At 41.1% G+C, this 24,974-nt stretch overlaps 1 protein-coding gene across 3 annotated transcripts in view; it reads right to left on the bottom strand.

Moving 5' to 3' along the window:
* GABRR3 (gamma-aminobutyric acid (GABA) A receptor, rho 3) overlaps positions 1–21,808 on the bottom strand; it is a 45,339-nt gene extending 23,531 nt beyond the window's left edge. Inside the window, exons 1-6 of one of the 3 annotated variants that reach the window (XM_014947130.1) lie at positions 21,747–21,808; positions 20,652–20,788; positions 10,940–11,101; positions 10,380–10,512; positions 8,451–8,945; positions 856–968 (exon numbers count right to left, since the gene is read on the bottom strand). In XM_014947130.1, the coding sequence (XP_014802616.1) occupies positions 856–968; positions 8,451–8,575 (238 nt within the window). In that variant the 5' untranslated portion in view covers positions 8,576–8,945; positions 10,380–10,512; positions 10,940–11,101; positions 20,652–20,788; positions 21,747–21,808. Of the gene's footprint in view, positions 1–855; positions 969–4,586; positions 4,700–8,450; positions 8,946–10,379; positions 10,513–10,939; positions 11,102–20,651; positions 20,789–21,746 lie in introns of those variants that run through there. The other 2 variants (XM_014947132.1, XM_014947133.1) reach the window with 2 other exon arrangements.
* Between the last annotated feature and the right edge of the window lie 3,166 nt (positions 21,809–24,974).

Here is a 24,974-nt window from a genome sequence, read left to right as displayed (position 1 = left end):
CATAATTTCCAGGGTTAACAAGAAACGCTTTCACATTCTCCCAGTGCATCCAGAGAGGCTCTTCTTACCCCAGGTCCTCCTCCTGGCATGCTTGCCAGGCCCCAGGTCCCAGCAGCTGGTGTCAACAAGAATAGTTCCACAGACCTCAGCTAGAGTTCCAGATTCATGTTTGGTCCTCATATATTTTACTTTGGCTTCATAATACAGGGCATTTCAGTCTATTTTCATGAAACATGAACGCAGAACCAGTGACACAAAGGCTCAGACAAAGCTTATTAGTGGGGCAGATTTCTCATTTTACCTTTCATGAAGGTGAGTCAAAACTGAATCCAAACTGTGAACATCTCATTGAATACTCCCTTTATCCACATGCAATTTAGTTAAATGAAGAAATAATCATCATAGTGCCCAACAACACAGAAAAAATATGGTAATAAACTGAAGGGTGGGGGTAGTTTTCTGATTTTGTACAGAGCAAACAGATTTAGGAATTGATGGTTCATTTCAATCTCTCAAAACAAATTTGATGACTAAGTAATTTGCTAATTGCTACTAGACCATGCAGTTTACAGGAATACCTTAATCACTATTCTCAAAGAATCTTATTCTAATATTTTTTTTAATTAGTTCAGAAAAGGAGACAATTTGAACCATTTTTACTATTGATATGCTAAACACAAAAAAGTCCCTTGCCTTCAAGTATTTCTGGATTATTTTTTTTATTTCCTGGAGTATGACAAAAGACGTGAGCTGCAATTAAGTCTGTCAGTCAATTTTAAGTCATACTGTGTCTAAGTAAACTTCCAGAGAGACGATAAACTATTAACCAGCACAGCACAGGCATGTGCTGCTTACCTCCAAATCCAGGTCTCAGTGCAAAGTCATGGTCCTCTATGCGAAGAAGCTGCTCAGATTTAAGTGGCCGTACTTTCGTGCTGTCAAGTTTCCTCATTTTAATTTCTCGCTTGCTATATTTAAAAAAAAAAAAAAAAAGTAAGAAACTTCTTTTTTTTTTCCTGCCTGACAATCAGAGTGCTAATTAAACTGTCCAGAATGCTGGACAGCTGGATCTGGTACGATAAGGGAAATAACTGTGCTAATAAAGTTGGAGAAGGATATATTGGAAAAGGTAGGGAAATCAGGCATGAAAGTGTCCAGGTCCACGAGGAACACCAATTATATACAAAAAGTCCCAGGAAGAATATCTAGCTCTTCTTCTGTTCCCCTCAGATATCATATCTATCATTATGTAAGAGATTATAACTGTTTGAAAAAAATATTATTCACATAACCACTTGCAACTCAGACTTGGAAATAACACCATGTATCCATAGTTTTAAACCACTGCGTACATTATCAATATTACAGAGACAATTATCCTTTTTATTAGAAATTTTTTTTTTTCCTGGGAGCTCAAATGGGTAAATAATTTTTCAGAAGGACTGAGAAACTGATGGTCCTGGATCCAGAGACTTGTTTTTTGAGATCCTCTTAAACACCACTCAGATTTGGCCAAGTTACTTGTTAGCTTATCCCCTATTTGCTGCCCAGACATGCAGTATTTCTTTGCATCAAGAGTCCTGTCTCTGCATTTTTCCCCATGCTACGCATAACTGATCCTCTGCGTAGCACCAAGGCAACACAGATGAACCTGTGCTCTAAGCAGGACACCATGAATCCTGTACTTCTTCTTGATGACTGTTGCTAACTTTCTTCCCGTCACAGAATGGAATGTACTGCACAACATCCCAAACTCCACTGGGAAATTCACTTGCCTAAGAATAGACTCAAGCTCTCCAGATGGAGATCTCTTGTTCTGGGCCTGCATTTAAAATGAACAGCAGATGCCCATCACAATGCAGACTCCTTTTCCATTTTTCCTATAAAAAGAAACAATGGCACAGACAGTGGAGGGCTCTGGTACATGCCCATATCACAAAGGTATTGGGTTAAAACACAGACAAGATCTAAAGTCAGATCTGGCAACTGGTGAATGCAGGCTATAGAAAGTAACCATTACATTATTTGGTTCTCTTATATGGAAAATGCGACGGTGTTTCCTTAGGTTTCCACTCCATGTTGCAGGTCCTGCCTTAACTGGCCGGCCCCAAGTAATACCAGAACTAGCCATACCCTAACTGCAGAATTATGCCTAGCCGTGGGCCCCCATTTCAGGAAAGGCATGGGAAGATTGCAAGAACCTATGTAGTTCAATTTAGAGCAAGAAGACTGAGGGAACACATCACAGTCTTCAGAAAACATCATGAGCCCTTTGCTCCGTGTCCGCTTCCCAGCAGGACAAGCAGTGGCAACAAGGGAGATCTGTGGTACACATTAGGAAAACAGCTGTGAGAAACATGGGAACACGTTGCTTGGGCAGGTTTTGAGACTCCTTTCACTCAGGCTATTTAAGAATAGGTTAGACATATACCTGTAGGAATGACTTAGATACAGCTGCATTCCCGCAGGCAAGGGACCCTCCTGGACATATTTTCTTTCATACCTTCTGTGATTCTCTGGGACTTTGTTGCCAGCAACTCTAACTATTACTTTAGATAGAATGATAGAAATCTTGTTCTGAAGATTTGCTCTGTAGCTGAACACTGCTTAAGACAAGGTATGGAATACCTTAGGATAAGATGTGTGCCTGTATTTACTTTTTTTTTTTTTTCCTCCTTTCCCCCTTTTTTCTTAATAATCAAGCCCAAGAAATTACGTTTTAAAAAGCTGTGCTACAGAAATGCTGAGGTGGCTGCTGGGCTATTCAGAACTGTTGGGCTTGGAACAATTAACTTACCTTAGTATTCTTAAATGTCTTTGGTGGTGTTGTCTGAACCAAATTATCATGGCAATCAGAACACCCATCAGGCATTTCAAAGACAGACTTTAGTTTTTTAAGTATGAAAATAATGCAGATGCTAAAATGAAACCCCAGACTCCAGAGAATTAAAATCACCACAGAGTAACCCTGTATTAGAACAGAACGGGCAGTAGAACTGAACACCTGCAATGCTCTGAAATACCTATAAGAGGAAATTCTGCTGTTTCGGAATCAGTACAAGAGAAAATGATGAATTATGTTCAGAATGCCATGGCACAGCTAATACAGTTTGGAAGCATTAGGTTATTTGTCATTGCTGTGCCAAGGAAAATACCTGTTTGATGCTCCAATGATTTCACTGGAAGAAGCAGGCTAAAACTATGATACATCTATTACAACTTCTCACTAGAAGCAAGTATGTGACTGGGAAAGACTTTCACTAGTCACAAGAGGCAAAACATAAGCTACCAGGGCAGGATTGTTTTTCTTAATGAACCACTGAGAAAAGATGTTATGGGATTTTGATATTCCTTCTCTTTTCCTGAAAGAAGACAAAATAAACAGAAATGCTGCCTATATGAAAAGCATCTTTTGTGCCCATTTACTTGAACAGCCTCTTCAAGCTGATGTTTTATATACAAATGGTGGAGTGTCTATAATTATTTCTAGCTGCTATCAAAAGTGGTTGTTCAAGCAAGGTAATTCCTGCAGAGGCCAGAATAGCACTTTTATTACAAATACGCTACATCTTTTCTTCAATACCTTCCTTTGGCAGAATATATTTTTTTTATTGTAAAGGAAAATAGGCTTGCATGCAGAGATATATGCTCATGGTACTTGGAATTGATTTCATGGACACTGGTAACATTGCATGTGTAAAGGTACTACAACTTAGAACAATTCCATAAAAATTTCTAAAATAATTAAAAAATAATAAAATTCTGCTTCACATTTTTTTCCATCTTGACTGCTCCCCGCCTTCCGGGCTGAGAAGTGTTCTGCAGCAGATATTCCTTTAACATCAGCAGCTGGACTCCAGATGTTGCTCCTTGGCTAAGAGTTACAGCATTAAATTGTTCTCACTGCAGCATTACAGTTATTTAACTGATGATTCAAAGGGACTTGCGTGTATGTATTTGTTTACTCCCAAGAAATCCTAGGCACCTATCTAACTGTTGATCAGCACTACAGCATTGTGAAATCATCAGCAGATGTTTTCTTGAGTGGTTCTTCCCATGGCACCAATTCCATTAAAACGCAGAAGAGACAGATCTAACTAGCCTCTGTCTCAGAAAAGCTTCCTGAGGTCAGTCAAGACATACTTTTCATTCTCACAGAAGCACAGCAAAGTTGCAGATTACATTTTTGTTGCCTGGCACCGTGGTCTCTATATCATGCAGCTTTGGCCAGCACACCATAATCTAGGAGTCTAAATGAAGTCATTGATTCTGTACACTCGCTGTGTGGAAGACGTCAGGCTGTGGTGTTTCAGAGGAAATGCCCACACAGAATCACAGAATCCTAGAATTGTTTAAGTTGGAAAACACCTTTAAGATCATCAAGATCACCACTAAACCATGTCCCTAAGCACCACATGTACATGTCTTTTAAATACTTCCAGGGATGGTGACTCAACCACTTTCCCTGGGCAGCCTGTTCCCATGCTTGTTAACCCTTTAGGTGAAGAAATTTTTGTGAAATCATCAGCAGATGCATGTATCAGTGGATACATGCACATAAGGAAAGGAAATCTCTCTTAACCTACCTGGGGTAGTAGTAATAAAGGGACTTTGACAGATGGCTTGGTATTGGCGCAGATCTGGGCAATGATCAACATGAATTTGTCGGTCTCAATAAGCCACATGCTCAAGAAACTACTGCTTCCAGTTATAATAGCTCTGCTTTCCACAGCTGTATTCCAGGCAACATTTTACATTATGCAAATGAAATGGTAGTCTGTAATTAAATTCCGACAGTGATCATAAAAAAGCACTTGAAGTGTTTCAGATCACATAGGGAAGACACCCCTGCTGGCACTTTCATATGAAGTTAGTAGAAGCACTTAGCTCTGTGGATGAATAAAAGTTGGACACTTCACTACCCAACACTGTTATATGGACTCATGGCTCGATACCTTGGTATCTGACAGATCTCTCAAAGAGCAGTTAGTTACTACCTACAAAACCAAAGCAACTAATTCAAAATTCTTTAACAATGGACAAATATGTGGCAGGCTTTTAAAGACAAATTTAGCTGCTCCTACCTAACCTTGATTACCTAATAGTGAATGAAAGGTCAAAGGTCTGCCTAAGGCTACTTTTTGGTTAAAACATTTAACTACATAATGCCATCACTGCAGTTCCATAACCAGTGGTATTCATGGGATTGATGTGGTTAGTATCCCATCTGGTTGTCTTTAACTTAACAGATTATCAAAAGTGTATGTTGGTTCACGGAGGAATTGGACAAGTTCATGGAAGAGAAATCCACTGAAGGTCACTAAATCTGCAGAAATTACATCCAACACAGGAAGTCTCTCAGGGAAATCTGGTGACTGGATACGGGTGAGAGTGTTAGTCAGAAATATCTTATTTGTTTGCCGTGTTCTTATTCTTCCAAACTTGTGATTACAGCCCTTGTTAGAAACACATCACTATATTACATAGACCTTTGCTAAGATCCTGCGTGGCTGTTGTGCTCTTTAAATGCCCTGCGTAACTAATGATATAGCAAAAATTCTTGATGGGAGACTGGAGGAAGGCTGAAGCACCTCTGGGTATTCAGGAAGATGTAAACACATTTCCAGCACCATCCTCATCATGACAGATTTTGAAAAATCTGACACTCCTGTCTTAGGAGGGATACTTACAAGCGGTTTTGAATTCCAGTTACACTAACTCAGTTACACTAAGATACCACACTTTCTTTATTGCTGCAGTATGGGTGTAGTGGGGAAAAAATTCTCATCATATTCAAAATGGAACTAGGTATGTCTATTAAAAGAATACTATGAAGGACCCTTTTATGAAAAGAATACCCTATATTTAAGCTTCTTTCAAGTGCTATGTCCCCAAGATACTCGAGCTACTACCAAATCAAAGGTATCCAAAAGGTAGAAGTTACAGCAATCTTATTCCCAGGAGAGTCTGTGGAGTTATAAAACAGTGTGATCTCTTAAACGTTTTAACACTTTTATAAAATCTTGAAACCCAGATAAATGTAATAATGAAATTTTATGGTTCTCTCACATACATAAAAATTCAGTTCGGTAACATCAGTAACATGTACTGTCAAAAAGCCCAATATTTTGACAGTCAAATATTTTGTTCTTTGCTGTAGGAAATGGACCATGAGAATAATCTCTTTCTCATGTACTTTTGGTTAATGCTTTAAAATCTTCTTTACAAGAGAATGCAGACAAATAGCTTTGGAGGGAGAATTGGGTTACTCTATTAAAACAGTGGAACTTGTAGGTTAAGTAACATTTTCACATGGGATTCTTTTTAAAAGGCCACCCATTTAACCAAGGCCATCTGTCAGCTGTGTTCCTAATAACCCTAGTGCTAGCTGAAAGGTTTTCCCCAGAAAGAAAAAGAGGCTGGTGTAAAGTCAGACCCTGTTGCAATGTACTGGAGGATAATGCTGCCTTTAGAACAAAGCTAGAGAATCAAACAAAAAGAAATTAAACATATTTGGATCCTTTCCACAGAAAAGCTGATTTGCAGCTGTTAAGCTTTGGGATCTTCTGTGGCTCTGATTCTGCAGTCTTCTTCCCAGTTCCAAATCACTAGAACCTAGGAAATGAAAACATGGAAGGCCAAAACGTTGCCTTATGTAAAGAAAACTGCTACACCACTTAGCATCAACTGAGAATGCAGTCCTGGCATTCCTCCTTGTTCCTATTCTTCCTTTCTGTTAACACACTTCTGCCTGTCTCACAGGATTGCCGTATGGATACATTTGTATGGATTAGTAAAGATCTGGGAAGATGGAGAGGACACTGTGCTAGTATTGGTACTGCTGCCCTGTGGCAAGAGGTCAACCAAGGATGTCCAGCAGGATGCCACAAAATATGCTGTCTCCTGTCACCAGGCTTCTTTCCTGCTTTGTGAATTTTTATGTCACTGACGGAGCAACTCCTCTCAGCTACTGCAGAACAGGATAAATGCAAACAACAGTAGCACATGCTTCCCTTTTACCAATGACTTTTAAAAGAGTATCAGCTGATCTTAAAATGGACCTTCCTTATCACTACAGCAATAAGAAGATACTTTATTCTGTTTCCTTAACTGCTTCCTGAGACTAGCAAAACACCAGATTAGACCTCATATTGATATTAGGGCTACTTCTGTTTATTTTGTTTTGTTATTACAAATAATCATGCACCAGCACTCACTCCAAAACTGTCAGTGAGTTTGAAACAGTCTGCTGAATAGCCATTCTTTTCATGAGCTTTTAGCTTAGACCAAACTTGAACCTGTGACCTTGAACTGAAAACCAGATGTACTGAGTGATCTAGCATCTCCAGGCACCTACATTGTGTCACTGGGGTATGTTCTGTTACCTTGCATTGCCTAAACATGATTTTATACAGACACGTAGGGATTCAGAGATATGTCACTACTGGATTATCACATAAGAAGCGATACAGAAGGTAAATTGCTGTATACCAGCTACAAAGCATTTAACTTGAAAAAAAAACCAAAAAAATGAGAGGAGTCTACTTATGTTATTTTTCTTCAATATGTGACATCGCATTAATAAACTATAAGCTCCTCTGTCCATTTTAATAGGGGGTCAAGTACAAAGAACAGTGTAACAGTTATATCTCTTCTCCTTCCTTAAATGGAGCTACTTATTACAATTTCTCCAGCCTCCCAACAGAGATTTTGCTTGGATTATCACTGGCAGTCATTGGTCTGTTCATATACTGTTAGTCTAGAAACACATTCAAAGACCTCACATAGCAGGTGTGATATTGCATTTGTGGGAAAAAGCACTAACACTTTGCACAGAAACTCACATGCAAAAACCTTTATATCATCATTCATTTTAAACCAGCTACTTGATTGGAAAGACTAAGAACAGGGACAATCTTCAATGTCAAAAAGCATAAGCATATTCCAGAAAGGCAAAACACTGTCACCACTACAAATGAGGTACAATTCACCTCATTTAGTGTCATAAAAATGTCTTCTGTATCTTGATAGTGTTGCTGTTCTGCTGTTCAGGTAATGGAAGTCACTTTATAACACTGGCATAGAACTTCAGAAAGTATTTCTGCTACTTGCAATGGGAGTGAGGGGGCAAGAATATTTGTTACATCACAATAGCTGTCTGGTATCACAAGCCTGGTGTCACGCAAGTTAAAAGAGCTGTGTGTGGGTGTGAGTGTGTACATACCTGCATATATACGAAGCATTCATGAAATCACAATATGAAATGTCTAGTTATGAAAAATTAAATAATATTTCATAATTTCTGTTTTGGGAACACCCGATTAATACTATGCATACTATAAATCCAGAAACTGGCAAAACAGGATAGTGATCAAAAAGAGTACCTTGACATCTTGCTGACAGCATAAAGATTATCAGATGAACATAGACAGAGATAGTACATTGCTTACCTGTTATGCTTTCTTAAGAATGAGAATTGCTGCCGATGATGATGGTGATGCTGACTTTGAGAACTGTGCAGCACTGCTGTTGGCCACAGGCAGGTGAGGAACAGAAGTTTCATGACCAGGACCATCTCTTCCAGAAGAGAAATGCACCTGATCAGCAAATCCACCTTGCTGACTTTTTATTTTTAGTGTTTTTACTGTTTAGAAACAGCATAGCATACAAAGGATGCATGTGAAGCAAGGCATCACTGAAGACAGAAGACAGGGGCATCCCAGTTCCGATGTCCTCGTTGAGATCCCCTCATATTTTGGCAAAATCCTTCAGCTCTACATCCCTGCAGCATCTGCTTTCAAACCAGAAGCACCTTGCTTTTAGAAATGTAGTAGATACAGCAATTTCTTTGGCCAGGCTGCAGTCTGATCCATTGCTTCCACTCTTTCAGCATAGGCGCATATTTGAATTCTCCATCACCCGCTCAGTAACCTCTTCAACATAGCCTGTGCAGGCAAAGTGATGTCAAACATTTAATCCCCCTTAAATCCCACACAAAACCATACAAAAATCTGCTTTAATGACAAAGGTCTCTAAATTAATCTTGCTTTCTATATATGTGTGTATCTGCTCAGAATAATTTTCTGTACAGATCAAGCTCCTTCATTAACTGTATTGTACGTTGTATTGTCTTCCCAACCATTAACATCATTTCTGTTTCTGTGATCTGCAGTAGCAAGCATTTTGTCTATAGACACAGAACTACATTTGGACAGCACAGTATCACGGAACAACTCCAAACTAGAAATAAAGTCACATTTCAATATTTCCCAATAACATTTGGAAATACCAACAATCTTTTTTTTTTTTCTTTTTTTTTTTTTTCTTTTGCAAAGCTCTGCAGCTAACTACTTAATTTGCCCTAAATTTACAAGGTATGTTCACATCTAAGATCCACTACGCTTCCACCATCCCTAATCTTTATTTCATTTAGTCTGCCCTGCCTGTTCAATAGCAGATTGAATTGCAAAACATTTAATTAACACATTGTTGCTTAAGCCATAACTTGAGCATGCCTGCTTCTGCTATGAAAGGTGATAAGATTTCTTGTGGGCTTAAAACTGGGCAATAATAAACACACCTTCTTAGCTGACACAGACAAATTTATCCTTTTCAAACCATCAGCAAGTTCAGTAATTATCCAAATTGACAGCACATGTTTATTTTTCTTTATCTAGAGAATTAGAGATATGAAACTGAAAGTTATGGAAATGGAAATATCCAACCTCTGTCTAACAGATGTAGAAGTAATTCTGGTCTCCCAGCAGTACGCTTCTTCCTAAGTAAGACAAAAAACTGGATGGATGAAAACAAACCACCACTGTGTCTGCTGAGACTGTTAACACCCAAGCACATTGGGATAATAATTCTGTGGTGGGGGTATCTGCCTCCTCAGAAGTTCCCTGAGATTCCCAACTAACTTCATTTGGGCTAAGAAATAATTCTCAGATGCAAATGATTTCCAGGAGGAAATTCAGGAAGAATTACTTTACTGAGGCACTGGAACAGCCTGCCCAGGAAGTATTTAAGAAACGTGTACATGTGGCACTTCAGGGCATGCTAAAGTGCCTGAGGTTGTTGGGTGTGGTGATTGTTGTGGTGATGGCGTGTTTTTTTTTTTGTTTTGGTGTTATGTGTTGGTTGGGGTTTTTGGGTTTGTTTTGGTTGGACTAAGTGATCTTCCAACCATGAAGATTCTGTGATTCTGTTACCAAAGGACAGCTAATTCCCATTGTTTTTTCCATTTGGCGTTTAACAGTTATCTGCCTGTGACTTAAAAAAATAAAATAAAAGAATCCCTTCTTGACCATACATCAAACTTTGATAGTGTTAGATTGAATTTGGTGGCCTGGATAAAGGCTTTCAACCCTATTACCCACCTCATTCTACATTGTTCACAGTTTAATCCTTTCCTGTTCAGCAAACTTATGGAAGATCCTTTGTAGCTTGACCCAGGAACTGTCAGATGATGCTGCCAGCAGATCTGGTGTCTGTATTCCCAGGGTGGAGTTTCTGGAGAAGGTAAATACAAGCTGTAGCTAATAAGACCTTTAACAGGTTCCATTAATTTGCATTATCATTTGGGTGGAAAAGGAAAAATAAACAATAGCTCTAATGAGAATTTATTTCAGGTAGAGACAATACTTGTTCCTGAGCCAGCCTGGTTAAATTGTCTAGTCTCATCCAGCCTACATATATCAAAGTATCAGCACACCTAATTAAATTACATATAAGAAAAGATCGAAGAGCCTCCTCTTTCCCCACCCAAGCACAGGCCAAACAGTCGCAGGTACAGTAGCAAATCAGATAAAAAGGTAACTGCACTGCAAGCTGCAGAAACATAAACATTTCTGCATGTTCAGCTATCTGCATGTTCACCAGTGTTAACTCATTTCCAACCATTTTCCCCAACTGCAAAGGAGTAACAACATGTACGTACTGTCTTCTCTGTTAATAGTAATCATCCATGTTGTTTCCAGAGACTTTGGGGAAAGCCGTATTTTAGACGTTAACATCATCCTTAGCTGAAATTTCTAGCTGTTATCCTCACTTTGCGGGAGACACGGAATGTTCCGGGTGCTGAGGTTACCCACCAAGAGCTCTGAAAGGGACCACCCTGAGGTTAGATTATGTCATGGTAATGCATAAATGTATTGACTTTGTGTGCTGACCTCAAGGAATTTAAATGAGTCCATTAAAAATAGATAAGTAAAAATTGTCTTGTGTATTTGTTTCCCAGCTGGAAAAGGGAGTGCTTAGAACCCCTGCTCCAGTGATATGGCAAAGACAAACAAGTTGGCTTTGCAGAATTACTGGTGTGTCCCTGGCCAAGCTGCATATGGATGTCACTCCCTCCAGAAGGCACATCAGCCAAGAGGGAAGTCTTTAACATAGAAAGAGATAATTAGATTTTGTTTTCGTTGAGCTATCAGCACCCCACTGTTTTATTATTCCTGGCTATAGCAAGAACTTTATCACTAGGCTGTGGTGCTGAAAAGACTGCTCCATGCAGGATTTCCAAAGCATGCCCAGTGTTCCTTTGACTGCCCCTGCAAAAATCAGCTTTATTACACACACAAAAAAAAAAGGCTGGATGCACTGACATGTTCCACCACCTTCATGCCATTGATGTCATAACACTAAATATTACCTTGAGGGACCCTGCCTAAGCACACTGAAAAACTACGCACTGCCCCTCTGTCCTTGGCTATGGCATATTTCCAGAAACTAATCGTCTAGCCCACACACGCGAATTCTTCCAGAGGGACTCCTGCAGAGTGAAATGGTGAACACTTCCATTAATGGGTGTGTAATATCAGTGAGGGCAACTAGATGTCACCCACTGCAATAGGGTTTCTTCATACTACAGTTGTTTTCATTTCCTCTGGGTAGGAGAGCATTACACAGAGCAGATTATAATATCATCATAAATTACCATTAAGAAAACAGGTTAATCTCCTATGCATTTGTCAGTAATAAATTCTAAAAAGATCTGTCTTTGCAAAAGAATAAAGACAATATACTTTGCTTGTACTGGGTGAGTCGCTGATAGATCCCTGTGTTTAAACACAGAACATAGTCTCTTTGCTATCATTAAAATATTTCTTTAAAATTATTCCTTCTCTGCTGCCCGTGAAAAGTTTGTAAAGCTTATTTTTGAAGGGCAAACCCCAATGCATTGTAACAGTGCAGAAGCTCACTGAAACAGTTTAAAACCAAAGAAGCAAGCAAAAGAAACAAAGGTAAATACACCACCTAGTATCAAAAAATGAGATATCTTCATTTAGTGAGCAAAATAAAACATAGTCTCAGGTAATTACTGTCTGGATTTACAGATCCTTCTCTGCCACAGATCACAAAGCAAATTGACAACAGCTAAATAACAGAAAAATACCAAGGATGAAGAGATGTTTCAGAGGCTGGAATTTTGCAGAAAATCTGAGCACATCTAAATGCCATTTTAAACATATGGAGCTGAAACACCATAGCACACTAGCACTTAACAACCTGGCTGCAGTGAGAAGAGATGCAAGGGGGGGGGGGTGTAGGTTTACCTGGCATGTGTTTTTTATTCTTCTGATCAGAGAATGAAACATGAGGAAAAAACATTCCTAAGAGTCTCCTAAGAGGTGCTCATTTCTGATAAACAACTAGCAAATCACAGAAAGCGGATTAACCAGAGCAGTGACTGTGAGCGTGTGAATGCAATACTGCAGCACAAGAATAGGCAACATTGTGCTTTTCTATGGTAACCAACTCAGTGCATAGCACTTACATTTATATCATGGTGACTTGAAAAAATACTAATCAGAATTAAGGACACTTTGTCCTGCTTATATTAACACAAATGACGAACCAAGTTTCCAGAATAAGATAACCATTCACATTTTCTAACAAGATGAGGTGAGAGGAAAGCAGAGACTGAGCATTATGATTCCAGTTTGCAGATCTCAGAGCAGATGAAGTGCTTTACTTAACACTTGCAGTGGAACCCACCTCTTATGGTCTTGCTCTTTATCACATCTATTAGTAGGGGTGCAAATCACCATTCATCACTGTCCCAATAGTCTTAGGTAAAAAACTGGGCACGTTAGGACTGCAAAGTACTAAAAGAGAAAAGAATTCAAAAGCCAGCAATACCCACAGCTCAGCTCAAAATCTGTGCAAGATTTTTGCATGGTGCCTACTGAGATGGACTCTCAGCCTGGGGTTTTACAACCAGCTTAAACAGAACTATCAGGCTACTGCTGAAAAACACTGTCCTCCCCTTCATCCCTGCATTGCGTGACTACTTGCTGCACTTGCTTCACCATCAGCAACTATTCAACCAGTTGCTAAAAGAATGGGCAGCAGTGTGGGAGGCAGGACCTGGCTCCTCTCTGTGGTGACACATGGCTAGACTGGCTTAAGCAAACCTTGAACTGTACCCTTAGTTTCTGCTAGGCAATATGAAAAATATCAATAATATTGAAGTAAACGCATAATATTTTCCAATGAGTGTTTAGTTCTACTATAAAAAGAAAATCCTGACTGCTTTCCTTTTTGACCAGGTTGCTCAAAGCCCCGTCCAGGCTGGTCTTCATTTGTTATGTTTCATTAAGATAAAGTGCAGTTCATTAAAAAGTAAAGGACAGCTAAACAATTGCCTGAACATAGTTGTCATGCTACACGAGGTCTCCTCAGGTACCTGAGACATCCATTCACAAACAGGGCATGGGACCTGTAGAAGGTTTGCAGCTTTCCAGAGCCACAGCTAGTGGCCTGGAGAGTTGGCACTAAAATGGTGTAAGACTGGAGACCAAATTCCACTCCTGAAGCTTGTCCAATTTCCTACTGTCTTCATCCGTTGCCTATTCATCCAAAGCAATATTTTAGAACTGTAGTAGGGGATCCCAACAAGACCATAATCCACCTAAGGAAGACATATTTTCCCATATCAAACAGCCTCTTAATACCAGACTTGAACAGATTACTTTGTCTGGCACAGGGGTCTTTTCTTCTTTTCCTTCAGTTTATAAACTCAGGCTTCTGTTTGCTCTAAAACAGTGGTGGTTGCACACTTTTGTACTATCAGATATTTGGGTTGAAAAAGTGATGTTAACAACAAAGAAAAAACACTTATTTCCCTGATTTTTTGCATTCCCTATTTCCAGATCCTCTAAACTGAGGATTCTTTCCCTTTCATCATTCTGCCATGGACAGAACAATCACTAAATTAATTTCATCCTTAAATCTCTTTACTTAGCTTCTACACCAGCAATTCTGAAAGTAAAATAATCAGTTTTACTGCCACTAGTTAAGGAACAACCTGCGTCTTGAGAGTGATCTCTGGAAAAACAAGCAGCCACATTCTTCCTAGATTTACACTTCTCATAAACTCAGTGCCAGGAAACTTTGCCTTTCTGCCACCTCATGTTGATCACAGGCGCAGGATATGGCTATCCTACTCCTGGATTTATGTCCTTCTCTTCCCAGGAGGATTTTCGAGAATTTACTTATTTACATCTGTAGGATATATTTTTAAAAAATCTTTTAGCATCTTTCACAAGCAAGGGAAGATATAGGGGATGATCCATAAGCCTGAGCAAGTCACAGAAAACAACGGTTTGCAACAGCATGGTGTATCCCCAAGAAGTAAGCTAGTTTGCCATCTGTATGGCCTCAACACTGTGCTTCAATCCAAAAAGCAATATACACTGCATCAGATGTTGGATTTTTTTCCCTTCTTCCTTGCCAGTCTGGCAAATACCACTGTCTCTCAGCAGCGCTTACCAGTTAGATCCTAACTGCTATCCGAAGTTCTTTTGGCTCATTTCCCTCCACAGGGATTAAAACAAAACAATTCAGCAACTGTGTTTACCGCTTTCTTGCTGCCACGCTGATGTCTATTAAGCATTTTCTGCAAAGGGAATATTAGAACATGCCCAGTTTGTTGTTCAGGAGTCCACAATATCTCCAATGGGAACTAATTTATGAGATGTATTGCATACTTACAAAACTCCTTTTCTGTCACCAGTGAACATGAGGAGAAAAAAAATTGCTGAATAGTTGAAAAAAATGTGCCTTTTGGCTTTGGCACTGCAAACTTTTTTTTATTTTACAGTCAAAACAGAGACAGATTTATTGATTAAAGTCTGATCTCTATTGGTCATAAAACAGCTTCAGAAGCCATCAGGCATGTTCAGTGTGGCTGTTTTCCAGGCTTTTCTTCCCCATTGTTAACTTCCAGAGAAACATATGTTAACATCATAGAGCAGGTGCTCATTTCAAACTGGGAAGCCAATCTTAACTACCTGAATTGTATTCTTAAGTAAATATACATTTAAGTTTTATATACTAAAGACTTAGTAGGGGACACCCACATTTGGGTCTTCAAAGGTTTTACAACCTGTGTTTTCCTACTAGCTGCTAAAAGAATGTATTTCTAAATCAATAAGCATTTGAATAATTCATGTTTCCTGTCTAAGAATGAAAAAACACTTTTCTTTCTACAAATGTGGATACTTTGCAAGGTAGAACGAGCAGAGGACTGAGACAGACACATAGAAAAATAGAGGGAATAAGCAACATATGAAATGAAGGAACTCTAAGAAGAATAAATTTATGTTAGTGTGTTGCAGAAACAAAGTTCCAAGAGGAAGCATCTATGTGTACAACAGGAATAAGTCCCTGGGGAACTTCCAGGTAATGCTGCTGTTTCTTCCATTTCTCTTTCAGAAAGTCTTTTGACACTTGGGTATTAAGAGAATTTTGCAGGAGAGAGAAGCTAAGTGATGGACAGTAGCAGTTGTTTTGAAATTTGCTTGATATGTGAAAATGTCTGTTCCTGATAAGAACTGTTCCTTCCCATAATTCCAATTAAAAACTCTTAAATGAAGGTAGAAATAACCATGATTTCACTATAAACATAAAGATAATTCCACACAAATATCTGGACTGTGAGCTACAATACAAGTATCCTGGCTATGCCATGTTCCATCTGTAAAAGATAGGTCAAGTATAGTGGAGATCAGATTTGGAAACAAAACGGAGCACCTTCACTGCAAGATCACCCCTGCTGGGATGCCTTCAATGCAGAAAAGTTAACCTGTTAATTGCCTTCAAATGCAGGAAAAGGTGTGGGGGACACTGGAAGGTGTGCACATGATTTCCCTAAGAGCATGAAGTGTCTGCCTTGTCACAAAAGGAGATACAGACAGATACCCACAGAAACAAAAGAGCACAGCATCAGCTTTTCAAAGCCAGGACAGACACAAAGATTATCTCTTCATCACTGTATAAGGATGTCACAAGATCAATGGAAGTTTCCACAGGCTGTCAGCGCACAGGTGATTATTCACGTGTAATATCACAGACACACACAAGGATGGACACCAGGATACAGTCATACAGTCACTCACAAATGCCTACATACAAAATGAAGAAAAGGTATCAAGTTAAGCACTAGGAGAGAGAGAGGAAATAACACCGAGAGGCAGACATAAGAGCTTGCAGAGAGCTCTGCAGCGACAGGTAGCCCCCTCTATTAGTTCTGCCCCCTCACACAGCCAGGCCTGACCGCTGGGTGCTGGCGTGGGGCTCACTAGATAGATGAACTCTGCCTTTCCCCTTCTTCTGCGGTCGCTATTTTGCAAATATTTTCCTTACTCTGGAAACACCTTGGCAAAAGCCCGGGTTATCTTTCCCCACCCTTCTTCTCCAGACGTGCCCTCGGGCAGTGTTTTCTCTTCCGAAGCACGGCAAACGGCCGGAGAACACCGCGTCCCTGACATGAGAGGAGCGCGGTGACCGTTTGGCGGGGACCGGGGGGGGCGGTTAACGCCGGGCCAGAGATGACGGTGAGGGAGCAACGGTCGCTGCCGGCGAACGGCCGCAAGATGGCAGCGGCAGCCGCGCCTGTGGTAGACGGGCACCCACAGGTGCGGGTCTTCGGCGCCCCGGCGGACCCCCGCCTACACCGGCAACGGGCGGCCCGGGGGCTCCGGCGCGGCGGGAGAGGGGGGACGGCCCGGCGGCTGCCCGACCGGTCTCCTCCTCCCGCGGCTGCGGTGGGGAAGGTTGTGGGGGGCGAGAGGGGCGTTGGGGAGGGGGGCAAGAGAGAAAATGGCCTCCGCGGGCGGGCGGCGGAGCACAGGGAGAGACTGCTGGAGGAGGAGGCGGGAGGCTCTTCAGCAGAGCCGAGGGAGAGGGTCCTTACCCGGAGTGAGACAAAAGCCGTATGAACGCCAGCAGGAGGTCTGAGCTGGGGATTTTCGGGGGGCCGGGGTAGTAAAAAAAGGGGGATGCGAGGCTTGTGAGATGTCCTGGTTTGGCCAAAAGGAGCCCAGTTTTCAAATCCATGTGGAGCAGTCTCCTTTTCTTCTGCACGCTTTTGCTGAAGGTTGTCCAGAGCCACCGTGTCCAGACCTTTGCCACAGGTTGCCTCACATTCCCTGCTGAGACTGATTTCCAAACCCCTTAGCACAACAGTAACATAGGCTCTGGTGACTATAATTACATCTTAATTCCTTTAGAGACCTCGGTATATTAGCTGGTACAAGAGACCAGTAGAAATAATTTGAAATTGAAATAAAGGTAGCAGCTACATCAAGTACCACCAAAAGCTGTAGGTGAACAGATGGGCTGTAGTCAGACTGATCGGAAATAAGAACACCAGGAAAAGTGAAGGCATTAATTAGGAAGAAATGAGCACACCTCTCCACAAATAATTTAGTATTGGTAATAGCCTAATTACCTTAGGTAGATGAAGGAAATTGTAGTTAGTGATGATACACCGGAGAAGTCTGCTCATAAATGGTGTTCCTGGCTCCAGAGAGCCAGTCTAAAGCATCAGCATCCCTACCAGCCTGCAGCAGGGAGCTTCACAGCATGGGTACCCAGCTGGGGGATAGATACCTCCTTGTCTTGACCATGCCACTGCCACCACCTTTTCCTGTCATTCTTTGTGCATTGTTTCGCTCTTTATTCACTTGTGATAGCTTGTCCTGGAGATCTTAAGTGAAATATTTTAATCTATTAACTGCAAGAGGTCCCAATTTCTCTGAATCCTTGTAATTCCCGTTGTATGTAGGGGAACACAGGCCCGAGGCTGGTTCGTGCCATCAGACTGAAACACATCCTCTGTTGTATAACCTGACCCAGACGGAGTGTCCTACTATCTCATGGCCTCTGCCAGATTACATAAGGTGACACACCATCTGTACTGACATCTGTGACCTGATGCAGGTGGCATCACTCTGTAGCACATGGTAAGTAGAGGCTCCTTACATCCCACATCCTTTTTTCACTTTTAATCTGATCGCCTCAGCACAAAGCATTCCTAGAGACTCAGCAATGGCCTTCAGCTGTCACCAATATTAGCACAACTGTCAAAATAAAATAGACTACAGAAACCATTCTGGGGCCAACATAGTAGGCATTTTGCCCCCAAACTTCAAAAGTTGTTGAGTGCAAAAAAATCAGGATGACTTGATGATAAGTGATTTTTCAATAGCATATATGAGATACTGTTTTGCTTGCCTTTTACTTTGTAAGTCTTGAGTGGTCACATTTAACAGCTTTTCCAATAAGAAAAATAAAGTTTTGTTTTACAAGGAGTGTTGATTTGCCAAGTATTACATTACAGCCACAGTGTCCAGGAGAATGCCATAAAAAGGAAGGTGCTAAACTTGCTAGGTACAGCTCTGTGTGTGGGGTCAGTCTGTAGTGTGTGGACCTGGAGAATATGAAGAGAAAGAAATTTTATGCTTGGGAAATGCAGAGATACTCCTGCATCCAAAGATAGTAGTAGTATGATTAATACTGTGTGGATGGGGAAATGTACGTGCAAACTCTGCCTGAGACATTTCCAGAAGTATGAGCTAACTGAGACCTCAGACCTTGAGTCCTAGTCAAAAATTAGGTTATTTTTTTAGGGGCATTGGATTTATGCCTCTTTCTGAATAAACACTGAGTTGATTAAAACCTGTAGCAAAGCATTGGGTTTCACAGGCTCAGGGACTCGGCATCTCAGACTCACTACAGAATCCTCTCCACTATTTCCAAAGTGAATTTTTTTTTTCTTTCTGTAACAAAGGAGCTTCGCTCAGCACAGGGAGGGCAACGTGCAGCTGCTTTCAATGCACACCATTGTTTAGCTCACTCGGGCTTGATCAGTCCTGAAGAGTGTGACCCTCCCTCAGTCCCAGTGCAGCCAGACTCTCCAACATGCCCAGGCTTCCAGAGTTACAGTCGGCAGCCTCAGTCAACACTCCACAACTCACAGCCTCATGAAGTTCTACAGAACATACCACATCTATGTGCACTGATGGATTATTTGATATGTGGGTGCCTCCTACCAATGGCAATAGCGATGGATTTTATTTCTATCTGTTTTTAAAAGATCACATGGAAAATACATGTGATAGCAACCCCATTTGCATCGTGTGAGTTCTCATCCCACTGCATCAAGAGAGAACTGAACAAGACGTAACAAACTCAGGGCTCTAAAAATCACAATTTGTGAAATGGTAGGGAAAAATAAACTGATTCTGATTGTTTCACTGAAAAACTATTTCTCTGTTTTCTGTTTTTCACAAGGCTTCTTTTACCTCCTTGCTTTTCAGGCTGCACATTGAGGTGTTCAGCAATAGAGAAAAGGACAGTGTAAAAGATACAGGGTCCAGTTTATCACGATTCAATGCAACAGAGAAACAGGGTCAGTTATTAACCATCTGCTTTCTGCAGCCTGCAGGGCTTTCAGCATTTTGTAAGGAAAGCTGTTCAAAAGGCTATATTCTGTCCTGCAGCATTAAATGAACATACCTACTTCTGTATTTTTCATTGCATTTGTAGTTGAAAGCATTGGGCAGACGTCCATTGCTCATTGTCTGTAGAGTTTTTACCCCTTTCATGACAATTTGCTGATCCTGCAGGATCTTAATTGCAACTGGTACAAAAATACATATTAATACAAATATTACTACTGCAGCAAGAGTGAGGTAGGCAGCTATATCACTACTGCTAAATATTTTTCCTTATTAAACACTAGATCAGCAATGCTCTGATAGGAAGCCTTATCTACAGGAGGAAAATGTAGGGTTTGGAAAGAACCTAGAGTCAGCCTAAAAGTGCAGCTACATGAATTGAAGTAAAAAGCAGTCATGAAGCTTTTTAACACCCATTGGAAATGATTCACACTTTTGTTTACACTTTGAAAATCCTCTTTGCTTTAAATTTGCTCTTGCAGACATGTGTTTCCATGTGTTTTTACAAGACAATTTCTCACTTTCATCTTCTCCTGCCCAGAACACAGCTAGTCAAGTAAAAGCTGTAACTCTCAGCAAAACCTCCCAAGAATATAAAAGGATTAGGCAAGGGTGTTATTATTGGCTTTGTCATCACTGAAAATAATGCATTTTCATTACACTGGAATATCCTTTTTCTAAAGGGATGATTTCTACCACAAGGCAGCTAGGAGAATTCAAATTCAAATGGGAAGTATGGGTCAGGAGCAATAATAGCCATACTGAAGTAAAAGCTCATGAATCATCTCCAGGGTGGCTTACCCAAAAAAAAAAAAAAAGATGTTTTGACACTATGTGAAGACAGAGTAGTTGTTATTCATGTAAAAATTCCAGAGGAAAACAAGGGATCATCAAAATCCATCTTACCCTTTCTGGTGGTGGGGGAGGCTTTAAAATGCTGTGAAAGGGCCATCCAGTGTTTTGGCCACTGGCTTTCATTTCCCAACAGATGTAAGATTCCACTTTCTCCATTTTATATAACCCAGTGGACTGGTTAGCAGACACTAAGGAGAAAGAGAACAAATGCAAACATACCTCATCTAAATAGCTACATGCGTATGCCTAGTACAATCAAATATGACAAGCCCAACCCAATTCCTGTTTCTTTAATAGTGAATTTTAGAGGTAAAACACAATGGCTCCCAACATCTATTGTATTAGAAGGCAGCAAGTGATTTTTTTCAGGTCCTCAAAGCCCTTTGAATATATATTTTAAAAAATAATCTTAAAACAAATTTATGTTTTTAATCTAGGAAAGCTTCTAAAGACTTTAGTCAAGGAGCAGCAGCAGATCAAGCTCCTAAGGATGGATATAGAAAAATTACAGTCTCCATTCCAAAAAACATGTAGTGTTAGACAGAGCCTTTAAATGATAGTGCAGCCCTTCACCATCATTTGCAGCCACAGGAAATTAAAGAGCTAAAATTGAAGCTGACAGGCAGAGCTAAGCATAGCACTGCCTGCAGCACGTTATTTCCTCAGTGTCATTGCCTGCGGACACGTGCAGCCTGCAGTCCCTTCATCTGTAGGTCTGTTGCTGGCTTACAGGCTGACAACCTAAAGCTCCTCTGATGCCACAGACCCCAAAACGCAGAGGTTGAGAAGCAGACTGGTGACCAGGAGCAGCCTGGCAGCTCGGGCAGCGAGCTCAGCTCAGGCAGAGCAGTGGAAAGGAGCTGCCACCGAGCTCCCTGCCGCTGCGCCCGGGCTGTCACTGCACCCTTGTGCTGCGGCGGCTTCTGGGGACCAGCCTGAGTGTCTCATGGAAGTGAGACCGTGCAGAAATTGCTGGACACTCATTAGAATAATCTGAAAATGGGAAACTGATTTCCCTCTTCCCTAACATCCCCTCTCTGTTGTTGTCAAAGAAAATACTTTGCTGGAGCCTAACTCATACAGTTGCTTCCTAATCCACTTCCATGAGCAGCCTTGCTGCCAGGGATGGGATGGCAACTCTCTTACCTTGATGCCCAGCGTGGATGTAAGCCATGCTGCTGTCACAGCCAGGCAGGGTTCACATGATGCTCCTCAGCATAGAGGACAGTGGTGAACCCAACAGCAGTGAGGGGAAGGGGATAGAGGAGGCCATCATCAAACGGACGAGCTCCACGTGTTAAACTTAGTTCATAGCTGAAGTCAACACAACGTGACTTCCTGAACCTGGCATCTAGAGGAAAAATAATTTAATTTCTCCTTATATCTCATTTTATACCTCCAGCAAGATTAAAAAGAGTTACAGAAAGGCACTTTTACATTTATTAAAAAATAAAAAATGCAATTTTTCTCGAAAAGGAGAAGCGTTTTCTGGAGACTGAGCTGAGCTGACGGAAGAGACTATTCTCAGCATTCTCTGGTATGAAGGGGTTTCCACCGTGTAATGAGTTGTTAAATAAATACCCATCAAAATAACAATAATTTACTTAGTTACTTAGTTCTAGAGTTGAAAAAGCAAACAAACAAAAAACGCCAACAAACTCACCTGATGGTTATCCTGAAGAATGAAGGAGTCTGTCTCATTCAGAATTTTTCCTAAATTTAGTCTGGCCTGAAAGCAAGACACAATTTCTTCACCAGCTCCGTGAGATTTCCTGCCAGTTAATAGCACAGCATACCAAATGAGCATTGAGCAGTCTGGGGCAGAGTATCCTGGAATTCGTCAGACCCCAGGGTCATGCAAACACCCTGAAACAGCCCTTGAACTTCCCCTGCAATTCTTGGGTCCGATGGATTTTAAGCAGGTGGAAGTATGGGTGAGAACCTAGGGATGTTTACACCTGCTCTGTGGAAATTGCACTGATTACAAGTTAGTTAAAGACCCGTTCTATTTTTGAATTTGATGCAATAATTATTTATGTTTGGTTAAGTGGAAACTTTGTGTTATAGTAGCTTTTAATTAGTCACAGATGCATGTTATGTTTCCCTGTAAGCCTAGCCCATCTTACCTGATCTTGCAAGTATGAGTTCCTCCTCTGTCAGTGTTGCAACTCATTAGTTACTTCACACAGTATTTGGAACTGAGAAAGTACAGTTTTTCTGCATTTCCAGGGAGGACCACTTCATATTACAGGAGTTCCACCCTTCTGTGCTCACCTTCCAGAAGTTGAAATGAAGCGATTGCATTATGCAACTGTTATGAAATTAGAAAGGCATCAAAAACCTATATTTATGAGGAAGAATTATTGCTATCTCAACAGATTAAAGGTAGAGACAGTGTGGTCTTCTTTCTGCTTCTACTCAGGAACCAGAAATAAATTTGTCATCCCAGGCTTGAAAACATGAGATGCAATAGGCAGGCAGATATCTTCCTTACGAAGCATCATCCAGATCATACACCAAGAAGAGGCTACGGAAAACAGAAACATAACATTGACCTGAAGTTTGAAGTCTTAAATAAGTTCACCCAGGAATTCAAGGTCTGAATTAGGAAGATCACATAAAACAGCCTAAAAAGCTGGGTTGAGCTTTTTTTAAACTTTTTTGGGTTTAGCTCTTGCTTTATTTTTGACTGCATTATTACTTATTTATTGTTTTCTTTCTCTGTGTTAACATGGTGGTTGCTCACACCTCCAGTTGTTATCAGCTATACATAGTGCTGGAGAATTGGCAGACTCAACTGGGCAGGGAAAGGCAGCAATCACTTCAGGTATGGCTGCCTTGGGAGTTAAGTCTGTGCAAAACCCCTGAAATACCTGATTATTTTAAAAACAGCTTCGGGTAACTCTCTGATTAATATCACTTGCAGCAGGAGGGATAAGATGCTGCATCCTGAATAACCAGTTGTAAAGGGGTTATGTGATTTCCCCTTAATACCTTCGCATTCCACATACCTGTAGTGTCAGATCTTAATATGCCATCAACACTGTACAGAGAGGGTACAGTACATGGTGGGCATCCATTGTGTTTTACCTCTGCTCTCTGTACAAAGCAGAGAGGTACTGCTCTGGAGAACAGATCACAGCACCTAGTTCAGAGCCTCCCTCCACCATTTTATAAATAGAGCTTTAAAAAGGCAGAGGTTTAACCAGTCATCCTTTCCACTGCTCCAAAGGGCCACTTAGAGTAGCTACCACAAATTATCCCCCTTCTAGTTTCCAGATCCATGGATTTTGCTGTGACTCCCAGCTGATGTTTTCTCCCTGTCCTTTAGATCACAGTTTAGATGGTCCTGAACATTTTCTGCACTGTTAGAAAAACTGGCTCTCTACTCTGCTCTCATGAAACTCCACTTGGAGAACTGCATCCAGCTTTGGAGTCCTCAGCTCAAGAAGGACATGGACCTGTTTGAACAAGTCCAGCAGAGGGCCGTGAAGATGATCAGAGGGCTGGAGCACCTCTCCTATGAAAACAGTCTGAGAGAGTTGGGGTTGTTCAGCCTGGAGAAGAGAAGGCTCCAGGGAGACCTTATAGCCTGCAGGGTGCCAATAAGAAAGATGGGGAGGGACTCTTTATCAGGGAGTAGAGCAATAGGACGAGGGGTAATGGTTTAGATTAGATATTAGGAAGAAATTCTTTAGTGTGAGGGTGGTGAGACACTGGAACAGGTTGCCCAGAGAAGTTGTGGATGCCCCATCCCTGGAAGTGTTCAAAGCCAGGCTGGATGGGGCTTTGAGTAGCCTGGTTGAGTGGGAAGTGTCCCTGCTCATGGCAGGGGGTTGGAACTAGCTGATCTTTAAGGTCCCTTCCAACCTGAACCATTCTGTCATTCTATGATTTGAGGGGAAAGTCTGAGCTGAGTTGAACTGTGCAAGAGATTTTTTTAGTGTGTTGATTTCCATGGCGTACTTTTCAGCCTCTGAAATCAACACAGTGGGGAGGGGAAAAAGCTGTCATTTTCTTTAAGGTCCCTTGCAACCTGAACCATTCTATGATTCTGTGAAAAATAAACAATCCTGTTACCAACTGAGACAAAATAGAGGGAAGGAGAGGAGCCATGGACCCAAATGAGTAGAATTTTGTTGCAAGATATTACCCTCATGTCTTTCCCTGTGGGCTGGGGCTGGCTAAGGCCACTTGCTTGAGCCACATCTTCTCCTCCCAAGAACCTCCTCGGAGTATCTGGGACAATCCTGTGATACGACTTGCAGAGATAGGTGCTGCTATGCACCTATTGTTTGACTCTCAGCAGTTCTCTTCCCTAGTCCCACTGAAGACCATTAAAAAGAAAAAAAAAAAAAAAAAAAAGACCAAATT

This window comes from Calidris pugnax, unplaced genomic scaffold (genome assembly GCF_001431845.1).
Source record: "Calidris pugnax isolate Ruff unplaced genomic scaffold, ASM143184v1 scaffold95, whole genome shotgun sequence".
Classification (NCBI taxonomy): Eukaryota; Metazoa; Chordata; class Aves; order Charadriiformes; family Scolopacidae; genus Calidris; species Calidris pugnax.
The sequence above is the reverse complement of the archived record's forward strand: the minus strand, read 5'-3'. Positions and strand labels throughout refer to the sequence as shown.